This window comes from Schistocerca gregaria, chromosome 6 (assembly GCF_023897955.1).
Source record: "Schistocerca gregaria isolate iqSchGreg1 chromosome 6, iqSchGreg1.2, whole genome shotgun sequence".
Lineage (NCBI taxonomy): Eukaryota > Metazoa > Arthropoda > Insecta > Orthoptera > Acrididae > Schistocerca > Schistocerca gregaria.
Window position 1 is genome coordinate 498,058,571 of NC_064925.1, and position 26,924 is coordinate 498,085,494.

The window sequence follows — 26,924 nt, forward strand, 5'->3', positions numbered from 1 at the left end:
TCATTTTGTTGAGAGGTTTGTTCAGAAAACATGAAGTATAGGGTGAAGTTGGGTGGGCCGGGGCTGTTGTTGAAATTGATGAATCACAGTTTGGTATGAGGAGTATGGGAGGGGGAGTTGTTGGATTGATGTGTGGGTGGGGGGGGGGGAGGGGTCCATTATTTCAGGGGGTGTGTATGGTGAATATTTTTGTAGAGTTTTGCAGGGTTGTAGCAAGAGGGAACTGTGTGTCTGATTGAGGAATATAGTCAGGAGGGTAGTACTGTAATTTCTGATGCATATTTGTCTTACGGGAGTTTGGGGAAGATGGGCTACAATCTTAACCACAATGTTGAGTTTAAGGAATATGACACTGGGGTTTGCACTACCAGAATCCAGAGGGGTTTGGAGTGCAATTAAATCAGTTGTAGGGAGGGGGGAGAGGTGCTCTTCCAACATGCAGTCTCACTGAGATGAGAATTGTTGGTGGAAGAATGCCCTGAGAATTTTTGTTTTTTTTTTCAGGTGTGTTTTTTTTGCTGTGGAGAGGGTGTAGGCCAGGTGTGTGTGGATGCGTGTGTGCGGGCGCGCGCGCGTGCATGCGTGCGTGCGTTCGGGGGTGTGTGTGTGTGTGTGTGTGTGTGTGTGTGTGTGTGTGTGTGTGTATGTGTGTGTACGTGTGTGTGCAACCTGATGGTATTGCCAGAGGCTTTTGTTGGAAAGTAATTTTTGTTTCGTTTTTTTCTACAGTAAATGTGATGTTTTGTCTGTTGTATATTTATGGTAGATCGGTTGTGTTTTAATTGATGTAGTGAATATGGGAAGTTTGAGTTTTTGAGTTGTTGGGGTTTTGGTTCCACTTTTCGGAGTTGTTGGTGGTGCTGTGGTATTGTTAGCTGGAGTTGAGCTGTTTAGGTCAAGAGAAATGTCCGATTTTGTGTTTTGGAGTTGTAAGTGTTGGCTTTTTGGTGTTGATAGCTGCAGTTGAGCTATATAGCTCAAGGGAAACGTTTGCTTACACTTTTCGGTGTTGTAGATGTAAGTTTTTTTATATCGGTAGGTGCAGTTGAGATATGAAGGTCAAGAGAAGTGTCCGATTCCTGTGGTTTTGTTGTTGTAGCATGATGTTGTAATTTAAATTCTTTTTTGGATATTATTTGTTTTGGAATGGTGTGGTGTTTTTTTATTGTTCTATATTTACCTTGTTCCCATCCTAAACCCCCACTTTTCCACAGTTATCTCATCACTTTAATTGTGCTTTTGGAGTGAGACATTGTATCATTTTTATTTTTTGTTTGTGTTTGTTGGCATATATATGTGGTGCTGTCATTGTTGCCATTTTGTATTCGCTTGAAGTAGCTGTTTCTGCCATATTGATATCATGGTTCAAAGCACATGGGCAAATCATATTCTTCCATAGTACCCTGTTCACTTGTGTAATGAATGATGGCATGGTCACCATATTGTACAAGCTTGAAACAGGAGTGTCTTCCATCTTGATGATTGGATGGGTCAAAGCTGACACATGGTATCGCAATCTTCTGATATGCCAGAACCTGTTACAAACTCTGTCAAATCCTTTTAAAGCTCCAGAATGATGCTCTTTAGTTGCCCCTCCCCACTTCTAGTGTAATGTGTCTACTATGTACTAAGAATGTCTAATCAGTTGGCATTTACGTCCTTAAGTAAATGTAATTTGTTGTATGTTCTGTAGATATATTTGTGTACTGGTATTGCTGTTGCTTGACAACCACAAATGATAGACCCACAAGTCAACTGAAACCTGACTTCTACTCAAACTTAACTAAAACATTGCTACTATAGTAGAGTCAGCGAAGGAAAGTCAGCGACAGCTAGCAGCATGATTGTCAGCTTTCAACTGCAAAGTGCAAATAACTGGAGGTGAAAATAATAACCATTTATAGAACTGCGGCAGCACTAAAGCATTGCTGTAGGTGCAGGCCCTATACAAAATCACATTACGTTATTGGTAGACGTACACTATGTGATCAAAAGTATCCAGACACCTGGCTGAAAGTGACTTAAAAGTTCGTGGCACCCTCCATTGGTAATGCTGGAATTCAGTATGGTGTTGGCCCACACTTAGCCTTTGTGACAGCAGGCATATGTTCAATCAGGTGCTGGGATGTTTCTTGGGGGGATGGCAGCCCATTCTTCACGGAGTGCTGCACTGAGGATAGGTATTGATGTCTGTTGGAGAGGCCTGGCATGAAGTTGGCATTCCAAAACATCCCAAAGGTGTTCTATAGGATTCAGGTTTGGACTCTGTGCAGGCCAGCCCATTACAGGGATGTTGTGTAACCATTCTGCTACAGGCTGTGCATTATGAACAGGTGTTCCATCGTTTTGAAAGATGGAATCGCCATCCCCGAATTGCTCTTTAGCAGTGGGAAGCGAGAAGGTGCTTGAAACATCAATGTAGGCCTGTGCTGTGATAGTGCCATACAAAACAACAAGGGGGTGCAAACCCCCTCCATGGAAAACACGACCATCCCATGACACCACCGTCTTCGAATTTTAGTGTTGGCACTACACGTGCTGGCAGATGAGGTTCACAAGGAATTCGCCATACCCATACCCTGCCATTGGATAGCCACATTGTGTACCGTGATTCGTCACTTCACACGTTTTCTCCACTATTCAATGGTCCAATGTTTACGCTCCTTACACCAAGCGAGGCATCGTGTGGCATTTACCAGGATGATGTGTGGCTTATGAGTAGCCGCTCGACCATGAAATCCAAGTTTTCTCACCTCCTGCCTAACTGTCATATTACTTGAAGTGAATCCTGATGCAGTTTGGAATTCCTGTGTGATGGTCTGGATCGATGTCTTTTTGTGATGTATTTTCCACATTTGTCAGAGACTCTCTTGAGCTTTGTCATCGTCGGTGGCAGCAGGAGTAGTAAATCTCCATCATAGCGTATTATACATTATGACCCTTTTCAACTGTTGTTGCGGTATCTGTCAATCAACAGACGAGGTCGGCCTGTACGCTTTTGTGCTGTATGTGTCCCTTCACGTTTCCACTTCACTATCACATTGGAAACAGTGGACCTAGGAATGTTTAGAAGTGTGGAAATCTCATTTACAGGCGTGTGACACAAGTGGCACCCAATCCCCTGACCTCGTTGGAAGTCCATGAGTTCTGCGGATTGCCCCATTCTGCTCTCTCATGAAGTCTGATGACAACTGAGGTCGCTGATATGGAGTGCCTGGCAGTAGGTGGCAGCACAATGCACCTAATATGAAAAATGTATGTTTTTTGAGGGTGTCCAGATACTTTTGATCACATAGTATTGGTACCCAAAGCAACTGCACCAATCTCACTGCAGCTGCCGGAGATCTTCCTTTGCTGACTCTGCTATAGGTGGGGTACAATTTCTGTCCTTTTTTTTTTTTTTTTTTTTTTTTTTTCCCCCCCAGATCCACACACACATTGTCAATTCTACGTACATTCTCTTTGCTATAGGTTCAAAGTTTTCCTGTTTCATTACTTTTCATTGTGAAGTTCCTTTCCCAAGTGTTTACACTGTTTCCTGCTCCTTTTTAGTGTCTGATTTATACACCATTCTTCCCAAAGAGAACTGTGAATTGCAGTTTTGTGGCTGGAATGAAAGTGTCTTCTCACTGCTTTGCCAGTGTAACTGGTTCTGCGTCCCTGCTCGACAGAGATTATTAGTATTATTTTTAATATTTTTATCATTGTCATCATAATATTTATCAGTGTTTCCTTTTATGTTCTTTATGTAATTATTATAGAACCTTCTTATCTTATCCCAACTGTTTATCCAAGTATGCAAAACACAAAATATTTTTTTGCTCACAGTATTGCTGCAGAAGTTCTTTTATTGCTCCTTGAAGGGATTTCTTATAACTAACGACTTTTTTTAGCCTTATGCCTCTCACAGGTGAGAGTATGGAAATACTGATGGTAAACTGCTGAAGCATTCACAACAAAGTGTCAGAGTTTGAAGAGCTCATGAAAAGTAGTGAAGCTCACATAATACTAGGTACACAAAGCTGGTTGAAACCTGAAATTGATAGCAGTAAGATTTTTGGGGAAAATTTAAGTGTATATCAAAACGATAGCCAAATGGGAAATGAACGTGGTGTATTTGTTGCAGTAGACAAGAAACTCAAATCCACTGAGGCAGAAATTGAAGCAACACATGAGCTCTTTTATGGGTATGTGTGTGGCTATTGCAGCCTTCCTTCTCTTCTGGACTGCATTCTGTCTCTCATATCCACTCCTTCCCATCCTAGCTTCTCCCCCTCCTGCCTCCCTCTTTCTCCCTTGATGTTTCCCTTGATGATGACCCACCTACTCCCTTGGTTCCCCTATTCCCTTTTACTATTTGTTTTGTGATTGCACTCTACCCATTTTTTCCCTGACATTTTCTGGTCCCACTTGGGATTTGATACCTGTTTCTAAATTGTATCCACAGTGTGAGCCATTTGGGGAAGAATTCCCTCCCTAGTGTCACTGGCATTGGTACCTTCCCTCCCTCCCCCCTCCACACCCCCTGCCCCCTTCCTTCCCCACTGTAGTGTGCTCTCCTTCTCCCTCCCCCCACTAGGTCACCGACATGGTACCAGTCAGTGTTGTGGGGTGTTATACCTGAGCTCTCACCACCTCATGTAAGCCTAGTAGCAGTTGCTCATTTCTTTTTGGGGCATTGCAAGTCCCAGTAACGACTGGCGTGCCAGGCGGCCCTTGCTGCAGCTGGATGACACTGAAAGAGTGAAACCCTGGCGACTCTTCTACAGCCATCTCATCAGTAAGGAATGGTTCTCTGTCTGCTCCTACTCTTGCTTCTTCGGTCTTCCCCTCCCTGGCCACCCCTGGGAGGAAGGCAGGCCCATAGTCTTGGGGCACAATTCTTTTCACTTTACTTTGTTTTTTCTAGGACAGACAGGGAGACTTTCACCACTACAAAACTGCTCTGTTTTGTCGAACTCGTAGAAGATAAATTTGGTGATGTAGACTCGCTCAGTAAGGTGCAGTAGAGGAAGTCAAATTTCTTTCAGGGCTCAGAGTAGGGTATATGGTCTAGAGATTTTAATTTCTGAAACTTCCACTCCTTTTTATAGGTTGCGCAATCCATTGAGTGAAGACTGATTAAAACATGTTCTGCCTGTCAGCTAGTCTCCATTTGCACTTGTGAGCACTTAGGAGACATCCCAGTATCACTCCTCACCAGTCCTTAAATGTGACCCAGGACATTATCTTCCATGGGAATCCGTCCTTCAATCTGAAGAGGAACTAAGTACTAATCTGACACAGATCCTGAGAACAGTCACGTTGATACTGGCACTTCCAGTTTGGCTTTTGAGGGCTACTATCCCAGAAAAAGTCAATGTTATGGTTTACCGTTGCGAGATGAAGTCCTGTATCCCACCTCCCGTGTGCTGTTTCCAGTGTCTTCAGTTTGGTCACAAGTCTTCATGGTCTGATGTAAATCCTATTTGTGGTGTCTGTGCCCAACCCCTCCATGTGGGAAGCTGTTGCACCTCACCATGCAACATTGTGGACCTTTCTAACTCACTGTCTCTTCACTCGCTGGATTGTACAATCTATAAAAAGGAGAGGAAGATTCAGAAATTAAAATCTCTAGATCATATATCCTATTCTGAAGCCTGTGAGAAATTCAACTCCCTCTACCCGGTATCTCCAACATCAACCTTCGCTTCTGTTGTGTTGTTTCCTCCTCCTCCTCCTCCTCCTCCTCTTCTTCCCTCTTCTGCTCCTTCCACCTTCCTCCTCCTCCTCTTCGCCCTTCTGCTCCTTCCCCCTTCCTGCTCACCTCTGTGCTTTCCCCCTTCTCTTTACTCCTCCTGGGCGATTTCCTTTCCCTCCCCTCATGGAACTGCTGATTCGCCTTGGCCAAAGAAGAAACCTTCAGCTCTGGTGCCCGTCCCGAGGATGTGGCTCCCTCGAGGAGCCGCCCCCCTCCCCCCCACCAAACCCCTATTTTCTGTCTTCAGGACAAGAAGCCTGTTACTTCGAGTTGAACATGGGATCCACACCCTGTAGGCATTGAGGTCGTTTGTTCACTCTCGGATCCAGATATAGCTGTGACTTGCTCTCTTCCTGACTTACCTTCTCTAGCCTTCCAAAGGAGAAGAAGAAGAAGATGTGTAAGTCATGGGACGAGATCCCCCTGACATCCCAAAGGATGTCACCCCTTCCTCTCAATCAAGGTCCGATCTTACATTCATGGATGTCACTTCGTCCTTATTGGTGGTGGACACTGACTCAACATAATGATCGACTGTGCCTATTCAGTGTCTGTCCAGGCTCTTGTACTACTGCCCTCCATTGGAACTGTAATGGTTACTATCATCACCTTCCGGAATTGCAATATCTTCTTTCTCTCTACTCTTTAGCTTGTGTTATATTGCAGGAATCGCATTTCATGGATACTCATTCGCCTACTGTTTGTGGTTTCCAAGCTTTTTGCTGAAACCGGGTTGGCCCTCTGCTTGCATCAGTGCCTGTACGTTGTTCTGTGTGAACACCATTATTTCCTGGGTTCCTCTTCAACTGCACTGGAAGCAGTGGCTGCTCAGATGCATTTAGACTGTGTGGTAACAGTATGCAGTCTTTATCCCCCCTCTGCTTCCCCAGGCTGGCCTCCTATACTTTCTGTGCTTCTTACCCTCTTTTAACAACTCCCTTCTCCCTGGCAGTTTTAGAACACCCATGACACTCTGTGGTGTGCTACTGTAACCGCTTATTGGGGCAGGATTGTTGAAGATCTGCTGACAGGACTTGATCTCTGCTTTCTCAGCATGAGCTCCCACACACTGTAGTGTGGCACATGGCACTTTCTTGGCCACTTATTTCTACATTTGCAGCCCTATGCTCCTCCCCTCCATTCACTGGAGAGTTTATTACAATTTATGTGACATCAGTCATTTTCCAATTGTCTTATTTTTTCGTCAACATCACTCAACTGGTCGCCCTTCCAGGTGGGCTTTTACTAATGTGAATTGGAATGTCTTTCCCTTGGCTGCCATCTCAGCAACTCCATCACGCGATGGCATTGACGTGACTGATGCCATCCTTTCGGCAGCTGCTTCAGCGATTCCCTCTTCGTGGGGATCTCCCCAGCAGAAGACGACTTTCCCTTGGTGGACCCTGAAATTGCTGCAGCTACTAAAGACTGCCATTCTGCTCTTGAGCCCTGCAAACAGCATCCATCTTTCAACCACCACCTGAGCTTCAAATGACGTAATACCCGGGCCTGTTATCTAATTAAATTTGAGAAACAGATTTATTGAGAACGATATGTCGGCCATAGAGCTGCCTACTCCCTCTTTGCAGGTATGGGCAAAGGTCAGGTGCATTTTGGCTGCCATTGTCCTACAGATATCCTGGGGATTTACTCACCAGCCCAGACTTAGTTGCTAAACATTTTGCTCTGCATTTTTCTCAGACCTTAGCATCAGTCCACTTTCCACCAGCTTTCCATCTTCTCAAACACCATCTGGAATGACTCCCTTTATCCTCCACTGTCGCTTGGAGCCTTATAATGCCCTGTTTACTGCGTAAAAATTCACCAGCACTCTTACTCCCTGCCCTGACATGGCTCCTAAACAGGGCTGGGGGCACAATCAAATGCTTCAACACCTATTGGTGGCTAGCCAATGCCATATACTTGCCCTTTTCCACCATTTCTGGAACATGGTGAGTTGAAGGCTGTATTGGACCCTTGAAACCCAGGACCTTTTGGCTTCAACACAGGGTGATTTTCACTGAGGCTGCTCTACTGCAAGTAGTTTAGTCTACCTAGAGTCTGTCTGCTATCCAAATGGCCAGTGTCAGCACGTTGTTGCAGTCTTTTGTGATCTGCATAAAGGTTATGATACCAAATGGTACCACCACATCCTTGCCACCTCACATGAGTCGGGCCTCTGTGGCCTGCCCTCAATTTTTATCCAAGACTTGTTAGATACATGTTGGTGCCTCCCATAACACCTCCCATGCATCATAGAATGGGATACTGCAGTTCTGCGTTTTGAGTGTACCTCTCTTGTTAGTGGCTATCAATGGTCTTGTGGTGGCTGTGGTCAGTTTGGTGTCCCCCTCTTTGTATGCTGATGATTTTTGCATTTATTTTTGTTCATCCATAATGGGCATTGATGAACACAGACTAACAAGGAATGCACAGAGAGCAGTCTTTGGCTCTCACCCATGACTTCCAGTTTTCGGTTGCAAATATCCGCATTGCACATTTCTGTCATCGCCAGCAGCACAACCCCATTTGGATCTGTAGTTTGATGGGGAGCCCCTCAATGTGATGGACTCGCATTGATTTTTGGGGCTCGTCTTTGATGCCTAGCTGATGTATCTTCATAATCTTCGTCTACTAAAGCAGATATGTTGGTTGCACCTCAATGTTTTTTGATACCTCAGCAATATCAACTGGAGCACGAACTGCTCCACTCTGCTGCGGCTCTACAAAACATTGTTTCACTCACGCCTACATTATGAGAATATGTATGGCTTGGTGGCACCTTCGATGTTACAGATGCTGGGCCCAATACACCAGTGTGAGGTATGGCTGACAAATGGTGCATTTCGAACTAGCCCCAGTGTCAGCCTCCTAGTGGAGATAGGAGCCCCACTGTTGTGCATTCTGCATCAACAACAGTTGATTGCTTACGCTTTACACATGCACTGCTCTCTGGAGCACCTAAACTACTGTCTCCTCTTTCCAGATACAGAGATCCAACTCCCGCAATAGCGGCCCAGGTCTGGAGTTATGATCGCTATCCACATCCTGTCCCATTTTCAGATTTTCAGCTTTCCACTCCACCACCTCTTCTCCGGGTTCGTTCACGTACACTTCCATATTGCATCCCCTGTCCACAGCTCTATCTTGACCTATCACAAGGTCCAAGAGACTTTTCATTACAGGGTTGGTAGCTATCTCTCGTGCTCTTGAGCATATCTGTTCCTGCACGGATGAGTCCTTTCTCACCAATAGCAAATTGCTAGGTAATTTACAAGCTCCTGAACAGTGTTGTTCCCTCCATCCCTTGGTCCTGATTATCCACGATTCCTTTTTCACCCTGAAACGATGTGGATACTTGGTGGTCTGTGTCTGGACTCCAGGTTGCATACCAGGAAATGAACTCACTTGCAGGCTGGTCAAACTGGCTATTGGCAAGATACCTCTAGAGATCGGTATTCTGGCACTGGACCTTTGATCAGTATTATGCTGTCAAGTTCTAAGGATTTAGAATATGGAATAGTGCATACTCTGACTGCCAAACAAACTACGGACAATAAAGGAGACCACGAATTTGTGGAGTTCCTGCATGCGGGCCACTCACAAGGACTCCTTTGTCCTTTGCCAGCTCTGCATTGGCTGTACTTGGCTGACTCATAGTCATCTCCTCCATCACAAGGATCCGCCCCACGGATGTTGTGATGCCTGTTTGACAGTGATCCACATTTTGCTGGACTGTCTTAATCTTGCCAACCTACATGAAATCTTAATCTCCCTGACTCTCTACCCCTGGTGTTAGCAGGTGATTTCTCAGTGGCTGACATCGTTTTAAGATTTATTCATCAAGTGTTTTTTTATCACACTCTCTAAGGGAGAGTACCTCACCCTTGTTGGCCCATTGAGGGGTTGGTAGGACATTCTGTAGCATCCTTTGCCCTGAGCGGGCAATGGGTATCTGGGCTTGGTCTGCCCCAGCCCTTGCCCTACTCTTTCTCTTACTACTCTTCCCTTTTTCTCATGTTCTGTCTGGTTTGGTGTTCTTCCTCTGTTTTCTTGTGCTTCTGTTGCCCTGTCCTCATTGCTAGACTTCACTGTGTATTGTTGGGTGTAGTGCCTCTGGTAAGTGGTGTGGGGTATGTTCTCGATCACAGTTTCTGCCTGTGGCGGCCTCTGGCTGCTCCATGGATGGGGCACCTCACCAGCTTTTCTTCCTATCCCCCCTTTTCTTCTTCCTTGTTCCGTTATCAAGGGTTTGTTGACCTTTGATAGACCTTTACATTTTCTTTCTTTGGGTTTTCACACTGAGCTCTTCTTTGGTACGTAGTTTTGTTGCCTTAGCTGTTCCAGGTAGGAGGGACTACGGCCTCGTAGTTTGGTCCCTTTAATCCTTAAACCAACCAACTAGCTAACCAAATAACCAACTAACTTTGAAGGTCAAAGGATCCGATAGTAGTGTATTCTATGTTGAGTATTCTGAGGGTTAAGGAACTAATGGTTGGAAATGAGTATTTAGTTTTCTTTATCAACATAGTCAGCTTACACCTTACAGAAATAAATTACACGTAATTAGAACAGTCATAATGTTCAGTGGGCTCCTTGTAACTGTCAGAGTGGTGACCACTAGTGTCAACATGTGAATTACACCTGTGCATAAAATTTTACAACTATTTCACATATTTCTGTTGCTCTTGTGATTGAGATATGTAGCTTTGTTCCTATGAAACAGATCCTATTCAGTTTCCATTGATGTTCATATACCAGCGAATTCTTGTAACCCTATAGAAAAAAATCCGTTGTCGAAACATCAAATATGATTGCATGTTATTTTCCAGAATAATGCTCCTGATGTAGATGGCACAGAAACATACCATAACTAGTTTGGAAACACGTACCTGACATGCATTACACACTGAAGATTTCATACTGCCAGAAAGATTCCTTTCGGATCTTTAGTTCCTTGTCTCAGAAATTTCATTTAGGATCATATACTATATGTATAGTTTTTATAAAGGTTTGGGCACCATGTTTGGTACATATGTAGTTGTTTTTTATGATCTTATCTTCAACATTTCTGCCGGGACATTCATACAAGTTTATGAATGCCTCAGAATGTAATGCTGAACGTTGGTTCAAAATATTTAAACTTCTTGATGAAGGTTTCAAAAACAGAACTTGCATTACGCTTTTCTTTAGAATATTGGTTAAGTTATTTGCACAAATAGCTATTTTTCCTGCTCTTACTGACTGAACACGTTATTTAATCTACTGCTTTTTGCTGAAGGCAGGCACCATTGTGTGTGTTCAGTAACTAGTACTGAAACTGTGCTCCTCCAGTGACTCCAAGAATATACTACTGGTTTTTTAATTAAATTCTGTCAAGCTCTTTCTCAATATTAATGTCAGTATCTTGCATTTATGAACACTTAAAGAGAACTGCCATTCAGCACAAGGTGAAATACTGTCTGAGTTGCTCTGCCTTTCTAATGACTTCAGTTTATTGTAGTATTTCTAAAAGATGCATTGTTCTTATAAATAAATAAATGTAGGTTGACAACATTACACTTCCCAGCATTGCTTTTTTCTCTTGAATATTTCTTGTCAAGTACTTCTTACTTGGTTCAGATAATCGAAAATTTTTAGAGAAAGTCATGCCTTTCTGATCCACATAAAATAGTTAAGTAGACCCAGAGTAGAAAATTTTCACTCTGCAGTGAAGTGTGTGCTGATTTGAAAATTCCTGGCAGATTAAAACTATGCCAGAGCAGGACACAATCATATTGTGAACAAGTGCTTCACCAACTGAGCTATCAAAGCGTGACTCACAGCCTGCCCTGACAGTCTTACTTCTGCCAGTACCTCATCTCCTACCATCCAAACTTCACAGAAGTTCTAGCCCTGCAAATCAAGCAGGGTTAAGACTCCTGGAAGAAAGGATACTGCAGAGGTGTGGTGTAGCCACAGCATAAGGGGTTGTTTCCTGAACAAGTTTTCACTCTGCAGCAGAGTGTGTGCTGCTTCGAAACTTCCAAGCTGATTAAAACAGTGTGCTGGACCAGGACTCAAACCTGTGGCCCTTGCCTTTCGCAGGCAAGTGCTACACTATCTGAGCTATTCAAGCATGACTCACGATCTGCTCTCACAGCTTTACTGGAACCTGCACCTCATGTCTTACTTTCCAAACTTCACAGTAGTTCATCTGTATACCTTGCAGGATTACTGTCCTGGAAGAAAGAATGTTGTGGAGACATGGCTCAGCCATGGTCTTGGCTGTGTCTCCGGATTATCCTTTCTTCCAGGGGTGCTAATCCCACAAGGTATCCCCCCTGTGGGTTCGGGGGTAAGAATAGGCCCACGGTATTCCTGCCTGTCGTAAGAGGCGACTAAAAGGAGTCTCAAACGTTTCGGCCTTATGTGATGGTCCCCTACCGGGTTTGACCTCCATCTTCTAAATTCTTCCGAAGAGCGAGCTGATTGGGGAAGGGCGCCTTACAAGGTGCAATGTGTCCATCGCTCATTACCATCTCTAGCTTGGTTGGTCGTCGTCGCATAGCTGTCCCGCCCACTCACCATCTCTAGGGCGTGGCTTTGTTCTTGGGTGCGGTTTTTTGCAGTCTGCTCTGCCGTGTCGCTTTATGCGCCAATGACGATCATGGACTACATTTCACCTGAAATCCAGCACGGTAGCCAGTCCGTTGTGGTGGGGCCGCCATGTACCCTGTCGGTTGTAGCCCCCTGACAACACAGGGATCGCTCTACTGATGCCTGCGCCGTTAACTCCCCGCGTATGCCAAGGAGTAGATGCCTGTCTCCTTGGGGCATCGGGACTCCCGGCAATGGCCATCCCGCCAGGTGGTCGTTGCTGAGGCTGGGTGGCGCCCGTGGGGAGGGCCCTTGGTCGGAGTAGGTGGCATCAGGGCGGATGACCCGCGATGAAGCGTGGTACATCATCTCTTGCTGGCGGCCAGCCGCCAGCAGTCTCTAAGCGTTCTCGGCCTCAATATAACGCTCAGGCATATGATCCACAATCGTTCCCCTCCCTGGCCACACCATGGGAGGAACGAAAGGCTACGGTTGGCAGCGAACCTTATTCACCTCGCTATTTAGTCTGTACACGAGTCGATGGGGAATCGTTTATGGCGACCAAGCCTCAGTTTTTTGTCGAGCACTTGGAGGACAAGTTTGGGGAGGTGGAGGGCTTGTCCAAAATGCGCTCTGGGGCAGTATTGATCAAAACGGCATCCTCTGCACAGTCACGGCGGTTACTCGCTTGTGACAAGTTGGGGGATGTTTCCGTCACGATCACACCCCATAAGAGTCTCAACATGGTCCAGGGCATTATATTCCATAGGGACCTACTCTTGCAGTCAGACGACGAGCTACGCGCCAATTTAGAACGGCGGGGTGTTCACTTCGTCCGGCGCGTCCATCGGGGTCCGAGGGATAATCAGGTAGCCACCGGTGCCTTCATCTTGGCCTTCGAGGGTGACGTCCTACCCGAAAAGGTCAAGGTGATGGTCTACCGATGTGATGTGAAGCCCTATATCCCTCCCCCGATGAGGTGTTTCAAATGCTGGAAGTTCGGCCACATGTCATCTCGGTGTACTTCCAGCATGACATGCAGAGATTGTGGACACCCTTCACATCCTAATACTGCATGTGCGCCGCCTCCCATCTGTGTGAACTGCGGCGAACACCATTCCCCTTGCTCGCCAGACTGCAAGGTTCTACTGAAAGAACGAAGGATCATGGAATATAAGACCCTGGACCGCATGACCTATACTGAGGCTAAGCGGAAATACGAGAGGCTACATCCTGTGGCTCTGACCAGCTCCTATGCCACCGCTGCCAAAACAGTAGTTTTGTCATCTGCTGCACCGATTCCACTGAACACTCTGAGCCGGAATACTACACCTGCCCCCTTGATGGTGGGGGCCACTTCCCCATCTGTTGCTCCTGCACCACCTACCTCAGGAGCAACGACCCCCCAACCATCAGGGACACAAGTCCCCAACTCTAAGCCGGAGAAGCGTCCGACTTCTTCGGCGACTCTCTCTCGCAAGGGATCCCTCGGGTCCCCCCTTCCCAGGTTTCCACCTCTGGGAAGGGTGACGTCAGCCAATGGCTGAAAAGCAGGCCAGCGGCTGGTCGCAGGGCTTCCCGCTCCTCCTCCGTCCCGGAGACTGACTCGGTGGAGCCCTCCCAGCCAGTAAAGCCCAAGGAGCAGAGAGAGAAGACGAAGAAGAAGAAGGCCTCTAAGGCCAAGGAACGCGCGGTGGCATCCGCCCCACCGCTCCATACAGGCTCTGCGTCTGAGGATGAGGTGGAGATCATGGCGTCCGCTGAGGACCTGGATCTCGCCATACCCTCAGACGCCAAGGACGCCGATTGTACTGGTCCTCGATCGGTGACAGCAGGTGACCCAGTGACGTGATCTGCCTCCTCGGTCCCTTCACGCCTATTTCGCCCATGGACAATGTGATTCTCCAGTGGAACTGCAGCTGTTTTTTCCACCACCTTGCTGAGCTCCGCCAACTCGTCAGCAGTCACCCTTTCTTCTGCATTGCCCTCCAGGAAACGTGGTTTCCGGCAATGCGGACCCCTGCCCTACGAGGGTATCGGGGTTATTATAAGAACCGGGCAGCTTATGAGAGGGTGTCTGGTGGAGTCTGCGTCTACGTCCTTAACTCTATCTACAGCGAGTGTGTGCCTCTTCATACACCCTTAGAGGCTGTCGCTGTAAGGATGTGGACGCCTCAGCCTATTACTGTCTGCAGTTTGTACCTTCCGCCGGATGGTGATGTCTCTCGTCATGTGTTGGCTGCATTGATAGGACAACTGCCGCCTCCCTTTGTGTTGCTGGGCGACTTTAACGCCCATAACCCCTTGTGGGGTAGCGCCGCGATTACTGGCCGGGGCAGAGATGTCGAGACTCTTCTGTCACAGCTTGACCTCTGCCTTTTAAACACGGGAGAGGCGACCCACTTTAGTGCGGTCCATGGCTCGTTTTCGGCCATTGACCTTTCTATTTGCAGCCCCGGACTTTCACCATCCATCCACTGGAGGGTCCATGACGACTTATGTGGTAGTGACCATTTCCCCATCTTTCTGTCACTGCCACAGCGTCACTCTTCTGAACGCCCCTCCAGATGGGCTCTGAATAAGGCTGATTGGGACTTATTTACATCTGTCGCAGTGATCGCACCTCCTTCCACTGATCCGATTGATGCGGTGGTTCAGTCGGTCACCACCAGCATCGTTTCTGCGGCGGCATCTGCGATTCCCTGTCCATCCGGGGCACCTCGGCGGAGGACCGTGCCGTGGTGGTCGCCCGAGATCGCAGAGGCGATTCGAGATCGCCGGCGGGCTCTTCAGCGCCATAAGCGGCACCCGTCGTTGGAGACCCTCATTGCTTTTAAACAGTTCCGCGCCCGAGCCCGACGCCTTATTCGCCAACGGAAGCAGGAGTGCTGGGAACGTTATGTTTCCACCATTGGCGTCCGTACCTCCGCATCGCAGGTTTGGGCCAAGATTCGGCGACTCCAAGGCTATCGGCCACCTGTCTCTGTCCCTGGGCTTTCGCTGAATGGAGTAGTGTGCACCGACTCCGACACGATTGCGGACCGGTTAGCAGAGCATTTTGCTCAGTGTTCCGCGTCAACGAACTACCCGTTGGCCTTCCGCTCCCGGAAAGAGCGGTTGGAAAGTCGGAGGCTTTCCTTTCACACGCGCCACGCGGAGTCGTACAATGCTCCTTTCAGCGAATGGGAATTCCAGAGCGCACTTTCTGCTTGCCCTGATACGGCTCCTGGACCAGACCGCATTCACAGCCAGATGCTGAAACACCTCTCAGTGCCTTGCCAGCGACGCCTCCTAGATCTTTTCAATCGCGTCTGGGTCGAGGGTGTTTTCCCGTCTCAATGGCGGGAAAGCATAGTCCTCCCCGTATTGAAACCTGGCAAGAACCCGCTGGAGGTGGACAGCTATCGCCCCATAAGCCTCACCAACGTTCCTTGCAAGTTGCTGGAACGTATGGTGAGCCGGAGGTTGAGTTGGCTCCTCGAGTCTCGGGGCCTTCTGGCTCCGTCTCAGGGTGGGTTCCGTAAAGGCCGCTCTGCCGTCGATAATCTGGTCTCCCTGGAGTCTGCCATCCGTACAGCCTTTGCGCGCCGCCAACATCTGGTTGCCGTCTTCTTCGACATGCGGAAGGCATACGATACGACTTGGCGCCATCACATCCTGGCCACACTTCATGAGTGGGGCCTTAGGGGCCCGCTCCCGATTTTTATTCAGAATTTTCTTTCGTATCGTTCCTTCCGCGTGCAAGTAGCTGCGTCGCATAGTTCCTCCCGGGTCCAGGAGAACGGGGTCCCACAGGGGTCTGTCCTCAGTGTGTCCCTGTTTTTAATTGCCATCAATAGGCTTGTTGAGGCGTTGGGGTCGTCCGTCGCGGCTTCTTTATATGCGGACGACTTCTGCCTATATTACAGCTCCAGTGGCATCGCCGCTGCTGAACGGCAGCTGCAAGGTGCCATCCGCAAGGCGCAGTCATGGGCTGTAGCGCACGGCTTCCAGTTTTCGGCCGCGAAGACCTGCGTTATGCATTTCTGCCGGCGTCGCACGGTTCACCCTGAGCCGCGCCTTTACCTTGACGGTGAACCTCTTGCTGTGGTCGCGACGCATCGGTTCTTGGGACTGGTGTTCGATACCCGGTTGACTTGGCTGCCCCATATTAGGCAGCTGAAGCAAACATGCTGGCGGCACTTAAACGCTCTCCGTTGCTTAAGCCACACCAGGTGGGGTGCCGACCGGTCCACCCTCCTCCACCTATATCAAGCGCTGATCCAGTCCCGCCTTGATTATGGGTGTGTGGCGTACGGTTCTGCCTCGCCTTCGGCGTCGCGATTGCTGGATCCCATACACCACTGCGGGATCCGCCTCGCCACGGGAGCGTTCCGGACAAGCCCCGTCGACAGCATACTTGTGGAGGCTGGTGTCCCTCCATTGCGGTTCCGGCGTGACCGCCTTCTGGCCGCCTATGCCGCGCACGTTTATAGCATGCCAGGGCATCCAAACTACCGTCTCCTGTTCCCGCGCTCGATCGTCCATGTTCCAGACAGGCGGCCCCGGTCAGGGTGTCCCATTGCGGTTCGCCTCCGGGACCTTCTCCGTGGCCTTGACTTTTTTCCTCTGCCGCCTGTTTTCCGGGCCAATCTCCGTCTGCCCCCGTGGAGTGTGCCCCGACCGTGCCTTCGGCTCGACTTGGCACAGGGTCCAAAGGTCTCAGTGCCTCCGGAGGCCCTCCGCCGCCGCTTTCTTTCCATCCTGGCCGAGTTTCCGAACGCGGCGGTGGCCTACACCGACGGTTCGGTAGTCTCTGGTCACACTGGTTACGCTCTCACTCTACGGGATTATTGTGAGCAACGGTCATTGGCAGCTGGCTCCAGTGTATACACTGCCGAGTTGGTTGCCATCTATCGTGCCCTAGAGTTTCTCCGCTCCCGCTCAGGTGAGTCCTTTGTCATCTGTAGTGACTCCCTGAGCGGTTTACGAGCTCTTGACCAGTGTTTCCCTCGTTCCCGTCTGGTGATGGCCATCCAGGAGTCCCTCCATACTCTCGTCCGTTGCGGCCGCTCTGTCACCTTTGTTTGGTCCCCGGGTCACGTCGGCATCCCGGGTAACGAGCGGGTTGACGAACTGGCGAAACAGGCGGTCAGTTCCCCGGCCATGGAGATCGGTCTTTTAGAGAGTGACGTCCGATCCGTATTGCGGCAGAAGGTCCTTGCTGCTTGGCGTGATGAGTGGCGCACCCTGCCCTCTCCCAACAAACTTCGGGCAGTCAAGGAGACAACCAGTGTGTGGCGCTCCTCCATGCGGGGGTCTCGCAAGGACGCTGTCGTCCTCTGCCGGCTCCGCATAGGACATACCCGGCTCACGCACGCGTATCTCTTGTGCCGTGACGACCCGCCTCTCTGTCGCTGCGGATTGGCCCTGACCGTGGTACACGTCTTACTCGACTGCCCACTTTTAACTGCCCTCAGGCAGACGTTCGCGCTGCCTGATACACTCCCTGCTCTTTTAACCGATGACTCTACTATGGCTGACTTAGTTCTCCGTTTTATTCGAGCAGGGGGTTTTTATCATTCAATATGAGAGTCCCCTTTTATTTTTTTTAGTGTCGACTGTGGCTTTTGGCCTGGGGTTTTAGTTTGTGGTGTTTTAATGTGTTCCTTGGTTGTTGGCCTTCCAGTTTTATTTTCATGGTCGGCCAATGACCGTCGCACTCTGTGTGTCTTTTAATCTCTTTTCTCTGGTCTTCGTCTATGTCTTTCTTGTACTGTGTCGTCCCTTGTCGTCTCTGTTATGTGTTTATTGCTTGTTGGACTTTTCTTCGTGTATTGTTATGGTCATGGAACAAGGGACCGATGACCTAAGTAGTCTGGTCCCTTTAACACCCACAAACCAAACCAAACCCACAAGGTATGCAGGTGAACTACTGTGATGTTTGGGGGGGGGGGGGGGGGGGGGGGGGAGGGGGTAAGAGATGAGATACTGCCGCAAGTAAAGCTTGTAAATCATGCTTCAATAACTAAGTTGGTAGAAGATTTGCCTGCAAAAGTTCAAGCCCCAGTCCAGCACATAGTTTTAATTTGCCACAAAGTTTCAGGCCGAAAGTATTCCTTCCGGTAATAGGACTCTACCAGTAACAGGCATTTCAGCTTGAGTATGAAAACGTGCAGTTTGTCCCTAACAGCCTTCAACTCTTGTGAAAACCTATTGAAAATGTGTGTTAGGGATTGTCAAACTGTTTTTTTATTTTTTATTTGGTAGTGGTGGTGTGATCATACCATGACAAGAAAAAGTGCCCTCTAGCACACATTTCATAGTGATTTGATGAGTATAATGTAACTGTAGAGACAGAGAGATTCTTCATCTATCATGTTTTCACCAAGAGGATGCTGTTTGTTCTTGTATAGGCGTACTGTCAAGCAGTGTGAGAACTCCACCATGTTAAAGAGGGGCCTGTATGAGCTTCACGAATTGACAGCATTCCTGGTCCAGATGGCTCACTTTTGGGCTAAAAATGTTCTTTTTGCCTGAAATGATTCACCCCAAAGTATTATCTCACATAACATCAGGCAAACAGTTTTGTAGTTGTAGAGCTTGCTTTGTTCAGCATCTGTTGGGGATGTTTCAAAGGTAGCATACATTCTGTTTCCAGTTTTATATCTTCCAGTTCACTAACCATGTTGCCTATGCAAGAAATTGGAATGTCACTGCAAGTAAAATGTGTCTAATAAACAAGATGTGCCATATTTAATTGCATTTAAGTGCAGTCTATTAGTTATGAGATAAGTTTGCTTCTTCCAAGAAAATGTTTTTCTGTATTAACCTGTTCATGACCTAAATCTGTAAGAACTTTGCTTTAATTGCCAATAAACAAAATGCCTCCATAATTGTCTTTTTTAGTCAGAGGCTAGTCATTTATAAGTATTAGGAAGAAAAAATGGCTCTGGCAAGCAGCCCCATGGAATGCTTCACATTTTAGTACCCCAGTTGTGTGACAGATTATTTTCTTATATATCTAAAAACAAAGATGATGTAACTTTCCAAACAAAAGCATTGGTATGTTGATAGGGACACTAACAAACAAACAAACACACACACACAAAATTCAAGCTTTCGCAACCCATGGTTGGTTCATCAGGAAAGAGGGAAGGAGAGGGAAAGACGAAAGGATGTGGGTTTTAAGGAAGAGGGTAAGGAGTCATTCCAATTCCGGGAGTGGAAAGACTTACCTTATGGGGAAAAAAGGGACAGGTATACACCAGCACGCGCGTGCCCACACACACACACACACACACACACACACACACACACACACACACACACACACACACAGACCTATCCATCCGTACATATACAGACACAAGCAGACATAAGTAAAGGCAAAGAGTTTGGGCGGAGATGTCAGTCGAGGCGGAAGATGTTGTTGAATGACAGGTGAGGTATGAGCGGGAGCAACTTGAAATTAGCAGAGGTTGAGGCCTGGTGGGTAATGGGAAGAGAGGATCTAGTGAAGGGCAAGTTCCCATCTCCGGAGTTCATCATCTTTGTTGTTAGATATATTTTTCCCACGTGGAATGTTTCCCTCTATTATATTCAGATTATTTTCTTACTGTGACAGTGTAAAAAAAACCAATTGATTACAGTTTCTTAGATAACTTTTCATTATATTCGAATTTATTTAGCAATATACAGTGATCTACACTGTCCACTGCTTTTCCCCTATGTCAGATGTATTGGTTGGACAACCAAAGAATCTTTCACAAAATTGAACTATGAGACTGTCAGTTAGTTGTGCTCAAAGAAATAGACAACTAGCGTGTTGTACTTGGAAGTTAAAACATTAACAGTAGGCCTATTACAAATCTCTTGTCTTTTGTTCCTTTATTGTGTAATGGCCTCCCAACTGAATATTTAAGTCTGTGCAGGGAAAATTCCTGAAAAATGAAAAATAGTGTTACAAAAGGAATTAAATGTATTTCTAATTTAAGTTTCAATAATACATTTCTGCTACTTTGTGATCCAACATTCTGTTGTTGTCATATCCCCACTGTCGCTCCTTTTTCTTTGTTGACATTTGTGCATTCAGAGCACATGGCTCTGGCAGTTTTTAAATCCTCTCTAGTTGACCCTTACTGTACCAGTTTTCCAGCAGTTTATAACAGTCTCTGCAGTTGTGAACAGTGTTTTACCGTGTCTATGGTGATTTTCTATGAAAGTCATTGAGTAAAACAGAAGTGATTTCTGGCATTCCCCAAGGTAGTTTTACAGGCCTTCTGCTGTTCCTTATCTATATAAATGATTCAGGAGACGAATCTGAGCAACCCTCTTAGGTTGTTTGCAGATGATGTTATTGTTTATCATCTAGTAAAGTCATCAGAAAATCAAAACAAATTGTGAAACAATTAAGAAAAGATATTTGTATGGCGTGAAAATTGGCAATTGACCCTAAATAATAAAAGTGTGAGGTCATCCACATGAGTGCTAAAAGAAATCCGTTAAACTTCAGTTACATGAAAATCAGTCAAATCTAAAGGCTGTAAATTCAACAAAATGCCTAGAAATTACAATTACAAATGACTTAAATTGGAAAGAACACACAGAAAATGTTATGGGGAAGGCAAACCAAAGACTGTGTTTTATTGACATAGCACTTAGAAAATGTAACTGATGCACTAAAGAGACTGCCTATATTATGCTTGCTGTCCTCTTTCGGAGCACTGGTGCGCGGTCTGGGATCTGTACCAGATAGGATTAACGGAGTACATTGAGAAAGTTCAAAGAAGAGCAGCATGTTTTGTATTATTGTAAAACAGGGTGGAGAGTGTCACTGACATGATAAAGGATCTGGGCTGGACATCATTAAAACAAAGACTTTTTTCATTGTGGCAGAATCTTCTCACAAAATATCAGGTAACAACTTTTTCCTGCAAATGCAAAAATATTTTGTTGACGCTGACTACAGAGGGAGAAGTGTTCATCACAATAAAATAAAGGAAATCAGAGCTCTCACAGACGTAGGTGTCCATTTTTTCCACGCACTATTCGAGGTTGAAATAATAGAGAATTATTGTGAAGGTGATTCGGTGAACCCTCTGCCAGGCTCTTTAAGTGTGAGTTGCAGAGTATCTATGTAGACATGGACGTAAAAAGCTTAATTTTTTTTTGTTTGAAAACAAAGGCCTAACAAGAACTTTCTACCAGTGAAACGATTTGTGATAACATCTATTTGTAGCTTTTAATGAAGATAAAAAAAATTCACCAGTTCTCTTCATTATGCTTTCTCAGCTTATGAAGAGAAAGCTATGATCACCAACAACCCTCCTGTGTCTTTGGCTGCTGTAGCAATAGCTATGGGACACACACTTTTACGATATGCAGTTCTATTTTATTTGTAATCAGTTCCTTCTTTAAGTACAGACTTGAATGGCAATGATTACGATTGTAAAAAATATTACTCTCGTACTTTGGTGGCTGTGGCTGTTAAGAAGCAAGTCATTGATTTTGCTGACGCTCATCCAGAATGGAAGTTCTCATAATCAAAAGCACAATTCCGAACCTGGGTTGGGGGGAGGGGGGGGGGGGGGGAATCTTTTGATTTGGAAGATAGAAATAGAACAAGATGGTGCTAGAAATGACAGAGTTGCATTCATTAACTCTGACTCATGGGAAAGATTTCAGGATGCATGAGGCCATTACAATTATGGGTAATAACATTATGAGGAATTAAAAATAAATAAAAAAAGTCATGGTTTTAGCAGGAATCAAACCCAAGACTGCAAATTGACAGTCGGTGCACTAGACCACTGTGCTATGCCACGTGCTTGATCATCAATGCTCAAAAATCCTACACACTATACTTGAAACTTCCTTAGAGTGCTTTTTTGCTTTTATTATTTCCCACTTATGCGAGATATTCTGGAAACTTGAAAGGGGCACTGACCTGCTCCTATTCACCCAGTTTGAGCCAAATTAGCGAGCCCAATCCTGAACCCTCCAAATGTCAGACTTCAAGTTTTCAAGTTGTTTATATTGCCTGTGATAATGACATTCTTTGTTTCACTGCAACATTGTTGCTCTCATATTTCCAAATGACTTTACAGTGTTAGAATTAACAAAAACCATCATTTGAGAATTCTAATGTGTTTGTCTTTGACAGTCCACTGGTATTTTTTAGTTATTTAACTCTTTTTATTTTTTAATTCATTCATGAAAATTGGCCTGTTTTAATTTTAGCAAATCTGATGGAGCGCACAAGCTGAGAACCTGGATTGAAGAGATGCTCTTGGAAAGTGCAGAAGAAACAAAATTTAAGAGGCAGATGATGAGAGAATTTTTAACAAAACACCCCAGAGATGAAAGTGACTGACTAAAGCAGTAGGCACTGATGTCCTCTGCAGATGCATTGTGACAGTAGATTACCTGTGTTAAAATGGACATTAGAGATCCAAAAAGGAAGAGAAAAGTAGTATCATCGAAGCTAACAAAACTCTCACTTAAGAAGAGTGCTCAAGAATCAAAAACAGCAGAAGACAGTTTTGATGGTTTTGGCAGCTTTGCTCTATCTTTGCAAAGGTATACATATATAACATTTCTTTAAACAAACAAAATTGTAATGCTAGCTACAAGTGTAACAAAAACCAAAATATGGACTATTTGAGACAAAGTCTCTCTTACTGGTAACTGAAAAACTGATGGAAAAATACTTTGAACATTTAGGTTTCAGTACTGTCAGCTCTTTCATTAGTAGAAAAGGATAGTCAATTTTAAAGCATTATTTTTGTGACAGTCAACTGGTCTTTTTCGGTTATTTAACTCGTTTTATTTTTTAATTCATTCATGAAAATTGATCTGTTTTAATTTGGAGAATTAGAGTATATATATATATATATATATAATGTGCAATGTGGGAAATAGCTACACAAAGACAATAATTAAAGATGATACATTACTTGCAGCTGACTTTTATAGTTTGATGAAGGAACTGCCAGTGTTCAAGGTCTTTTTCCATTTGTGTTGTTCTGCTGAATATTCAGGATGTTCCTTTTCCGACATGGGAGGAGGTATAGTAGAATTGTGCCACCTATATCGTCATTCGTTATTACTTTGCATACATACTGTTGACTAAGAATAACGAGAATTTTGTTTCATCAGCCCTAAATTTTAAGTATAAAAATATACAAACTGTCACTTGTGTATAGTGAAACAGGTTCAGCATCACAAAGTGGTTTGTGGTTTCACTTGCACTTTAGATGCTTGCAATGAAATGATTGTATCACTAATGCTGTTTTCATGTTTTCATTATGTTTATCATCCATTTCAATGTGATGTCATTCAGCACTGACTGTGTAGGTTGGAAAACCTTTATAAATTGTGTGGCTTCAATTTTATGAAGAGAAATATGAAATATTATACATCAGTGTTTGAATGAGTAGGTCATTTTACACTTCTTATGTTTTGAATAACAATAAACAACTACTTTTCTTTGTTATTATTTCAAGTTCATTTTTTGTTTGTGTCATTTTAAAAAGCTGTTTCAGCAAAGTCAGACTAACTTGACATTTTCATAAATGTTCTGAACTTGAGGACAACAGTTTGTTCAGTCTAATTTCACTGATAGTTTTCATAATAACTTCTAGGAAGTAAGCAATGTTTGTTGAAACTTAGGTAGTGTTCCATCAGAACAATGTTGTTAATGAGTTCTTGCACTCCTCCACAGAGAATAATTATGTCAAAGGTTTCTCTTGCTGTGTTCCGTTCATAATTTCTACTGTAGTGAGAAATAGGTCAATACAAATATTTAATTTTTACATCTAGTTTTTCCAATGTATATCAAACAATGGGATGTCCAGGATGGAATTGTTTCTCCAGTTTATACGTTTGATAAGATGTGAAAAATGTCACAGGATTTGCTATTCCCTATGTGTATAATTTTTTGAGATTAAAGAATAACACGTTTTTATTCAGTGTTAATATTATACTTGTTGATCTTTCCATCTCACCTTCATCATCTTATTCCCCCTTCTACTCATCCCATCTTCCGCCTATTCCACACTTACCATCCTCCCCAAAACACTGCAATAAAAATAATAATAATAATAATAATAATATAATAATAATAATAATGCTAACTGTCTCGAAGTTTTAAATTTGTAATGATTTGCAAGTGGATTGAAGCCAAAGTACCTTCAGAACTGCATAGTACAGCACATGACTACCAATAATATTTGTCTTCTGTCTTGAATGTACTTGTTAATGATAGTATAAGATAGAGTTGATTCACAATGTATTTGAAAGCTTTTTACAGTTCACAGGATTAGGTTATTCAGTATTCAAGGATCATGGGCACTGTGTCCTGATTCTGCCCAGTTTTTATTCTCACTTAACTAACTTGATTTTCAAAGTTTTGTGTGTATTGTGTCCATTTGAATAGCATACTGCGAAAAACCTTATCTGTCTATAATTTAGAATGACATTTTAATCTGTGACTCTTCTGTAGATCAGTTATTAAGCAGTTACTTGCAGGCAGTTTACTATATCTATTACTTATTGCATATTTATTTTACTGTGTGCAGGTTAAATATTGATTTTATTCATTAAGACACTGCAGTGACCTATTGCAGTGAGTGCACAGTATTGTAATTAAACTGTTTTCAGTTACTTGTTGAGAGTAGCAGGTGATTATCTGAATGAACAGAAATTCCTTGGTAAGGTAGTAACAACCAGAAATTAAATGAAACAGCCAATGCAGCATCATATAAAGCTAGTTAAGCAGTTTTATTTTGTATCCGAGTGGGATAACGCAGTGGTTAGCACACTGGACTCGCATTCTGGAGGACAATGGTTCAAACCTCGCATCCGGCCATACTGATTTATGTTTCTCATGATTTCCCCAAATCTTTTACGCAAATGATGAGATGATTCCTATGAAAGAGAACGGCCACTTTCCTTCTCCATTATATATGGAATGGAATGAGGCATTTGAGGTTAGTGCAGGTTACTTGATGCCATTTCAGTTGCTGTGTAACCATATATGATTGTAAAACGTGAGCCAGTTTTCTGGACACCTATTCAGCCAGGAATACAGTGGTGTTTATGTAATGCCAGTTGATTAATTTGTTAGTCCAAATTGAGTATTTAATATCATTCATGCTAGATGAAATTCGGGTAGGTGGTCAGGCTGCCAAGACTTGGAAAACAGAAAAATACCATGAGATTTCAGGATTTCACCAGATAATGATGTCACGTCAACATCACTCAGTAGCTGTAGATGTTAAGACATGCCAGCCAAAATTCATATTTAGACCTCCAGTACCACATGTATGAATTGTAAAAATTCAAGAGCAGCATAAGTTATTTTGGGTGGGGATCTACATTTGCTGAAGGAATCTTATCATTACTAATGATTCCCTTCATAGGAAATGTAAATGCATAAAATGACTGATGTTAGTCAGCAAGTTACCCTTGTGAACTTAACCAAAGACACTTGTATTACAAGAGAGATGTTGTATTATGCAGAAAGACATCCTCTGACATTACTGGGCCCTACTTTTTTGTGGAAGACACTGTAACATGTAGAAGACACTGTAACAGAAATCTCACAATATATATGTGTTTGTTGCAGTGATTTGAGTGGCCCACTTGGTTGCCAACTTTTGATGCATAATAATTTTTTGTGTTTCCAAGACTTACATTGACAATCTGTACACCCTTTTTTCTTACCAGTGTTATCACACAATAAATTTGTGCAGCTCTGTGTATTACTCTTATTGATATGTGGATAAATTGTACCCTTAATAGTAACTGTGCATTTAACAAGAAAGACTGCTATTTGTCATACATTATAATTTTATACAGCATATTACACTATAATACATGCACTATTGAGAAACGATATTATTTAATATCACACCAAAACATATCTGTAGAATTAAAAACTATCACACTTATTAACAAAGAGATAGAGGGGCTGGCCAGTACTTACCTCAGCTCAGTACAGCCGATAGATACACAAAAAACAACCGAAAATTTAAGTTCCTAGCTTTCGGAATAAATGTTCCTTCATCAGGGAGGAGAGAGGGGAAAGAAAGGGAAGAAGGGAAAGTGGATTTAGTTACTCACAACCCAGGTAATGAAGCAACAGGGAAAGGGAAACAGGGAGGGTAGCAAGGATGGAGGCATGGTTGTCAGAGGGAAGGCTTCCCTCTGACAACCATGCCTCCATCCTTGCTACCCTCCCTGTTTCCCTTTCCCTGTTGCTTCATTACCTGGGTTGTGAGTAACTAAATCCACTTTCCCTTCTTCCCTTTCTTTCCCCTCTCTCCTCCCTGATGAAGGAACATTTATTCCGAAAGCTAGGAACTTAAATTTTCGGTTGTTTTTTGTGTATCTATCGGCTGTACTGAGCTGAGGTAAGTACTGGCCAGCCCCTCTATCTATTTGTTAGTATTTGTTTCACATCTTTATATGAGATTTTCCATTAATTATTTAAACTATCACATTTCTGTACCATATCTACTAGAAAAAATTAATTTGAATAAATCCCATCAATATTTATTTGATAGACTATGTTGCAAGCAGTGAACAAAATATTCATGGAAGTGTATAGATTTCAGAATTT

The 26,924-nt window shown here is 44.5% G+C and overlaps 1 protein-coding gene across 3 annotated transcripts in view; it reads left to right on the plus strand.

Annotated features, from left to right (window-relative positions):
* LOC126279033 (uncharacterized) overlaps positions 1-26,924 on the plus strand; it is a 158,263-nt gene that overhangs the window by 4,029 nt on the left and 127,310 nt on the right. For all 3 annotated transcript variants that reach the window (XM_049979430.1, XM_049979429.1, XM_049979431.1), the window contains exon 2: positions 22,541-22,879. In XM_049979430.1, the coding sequence (XP_049835387.1) occupies positions 22,737-22,879 (143 nt within the window). In that variant the 5' untranslated portion in view covers positions 22,541-22,736. The remainder of the gene's footprint in view (positions 1-22,540; positions 22,880-26,924) is intronic.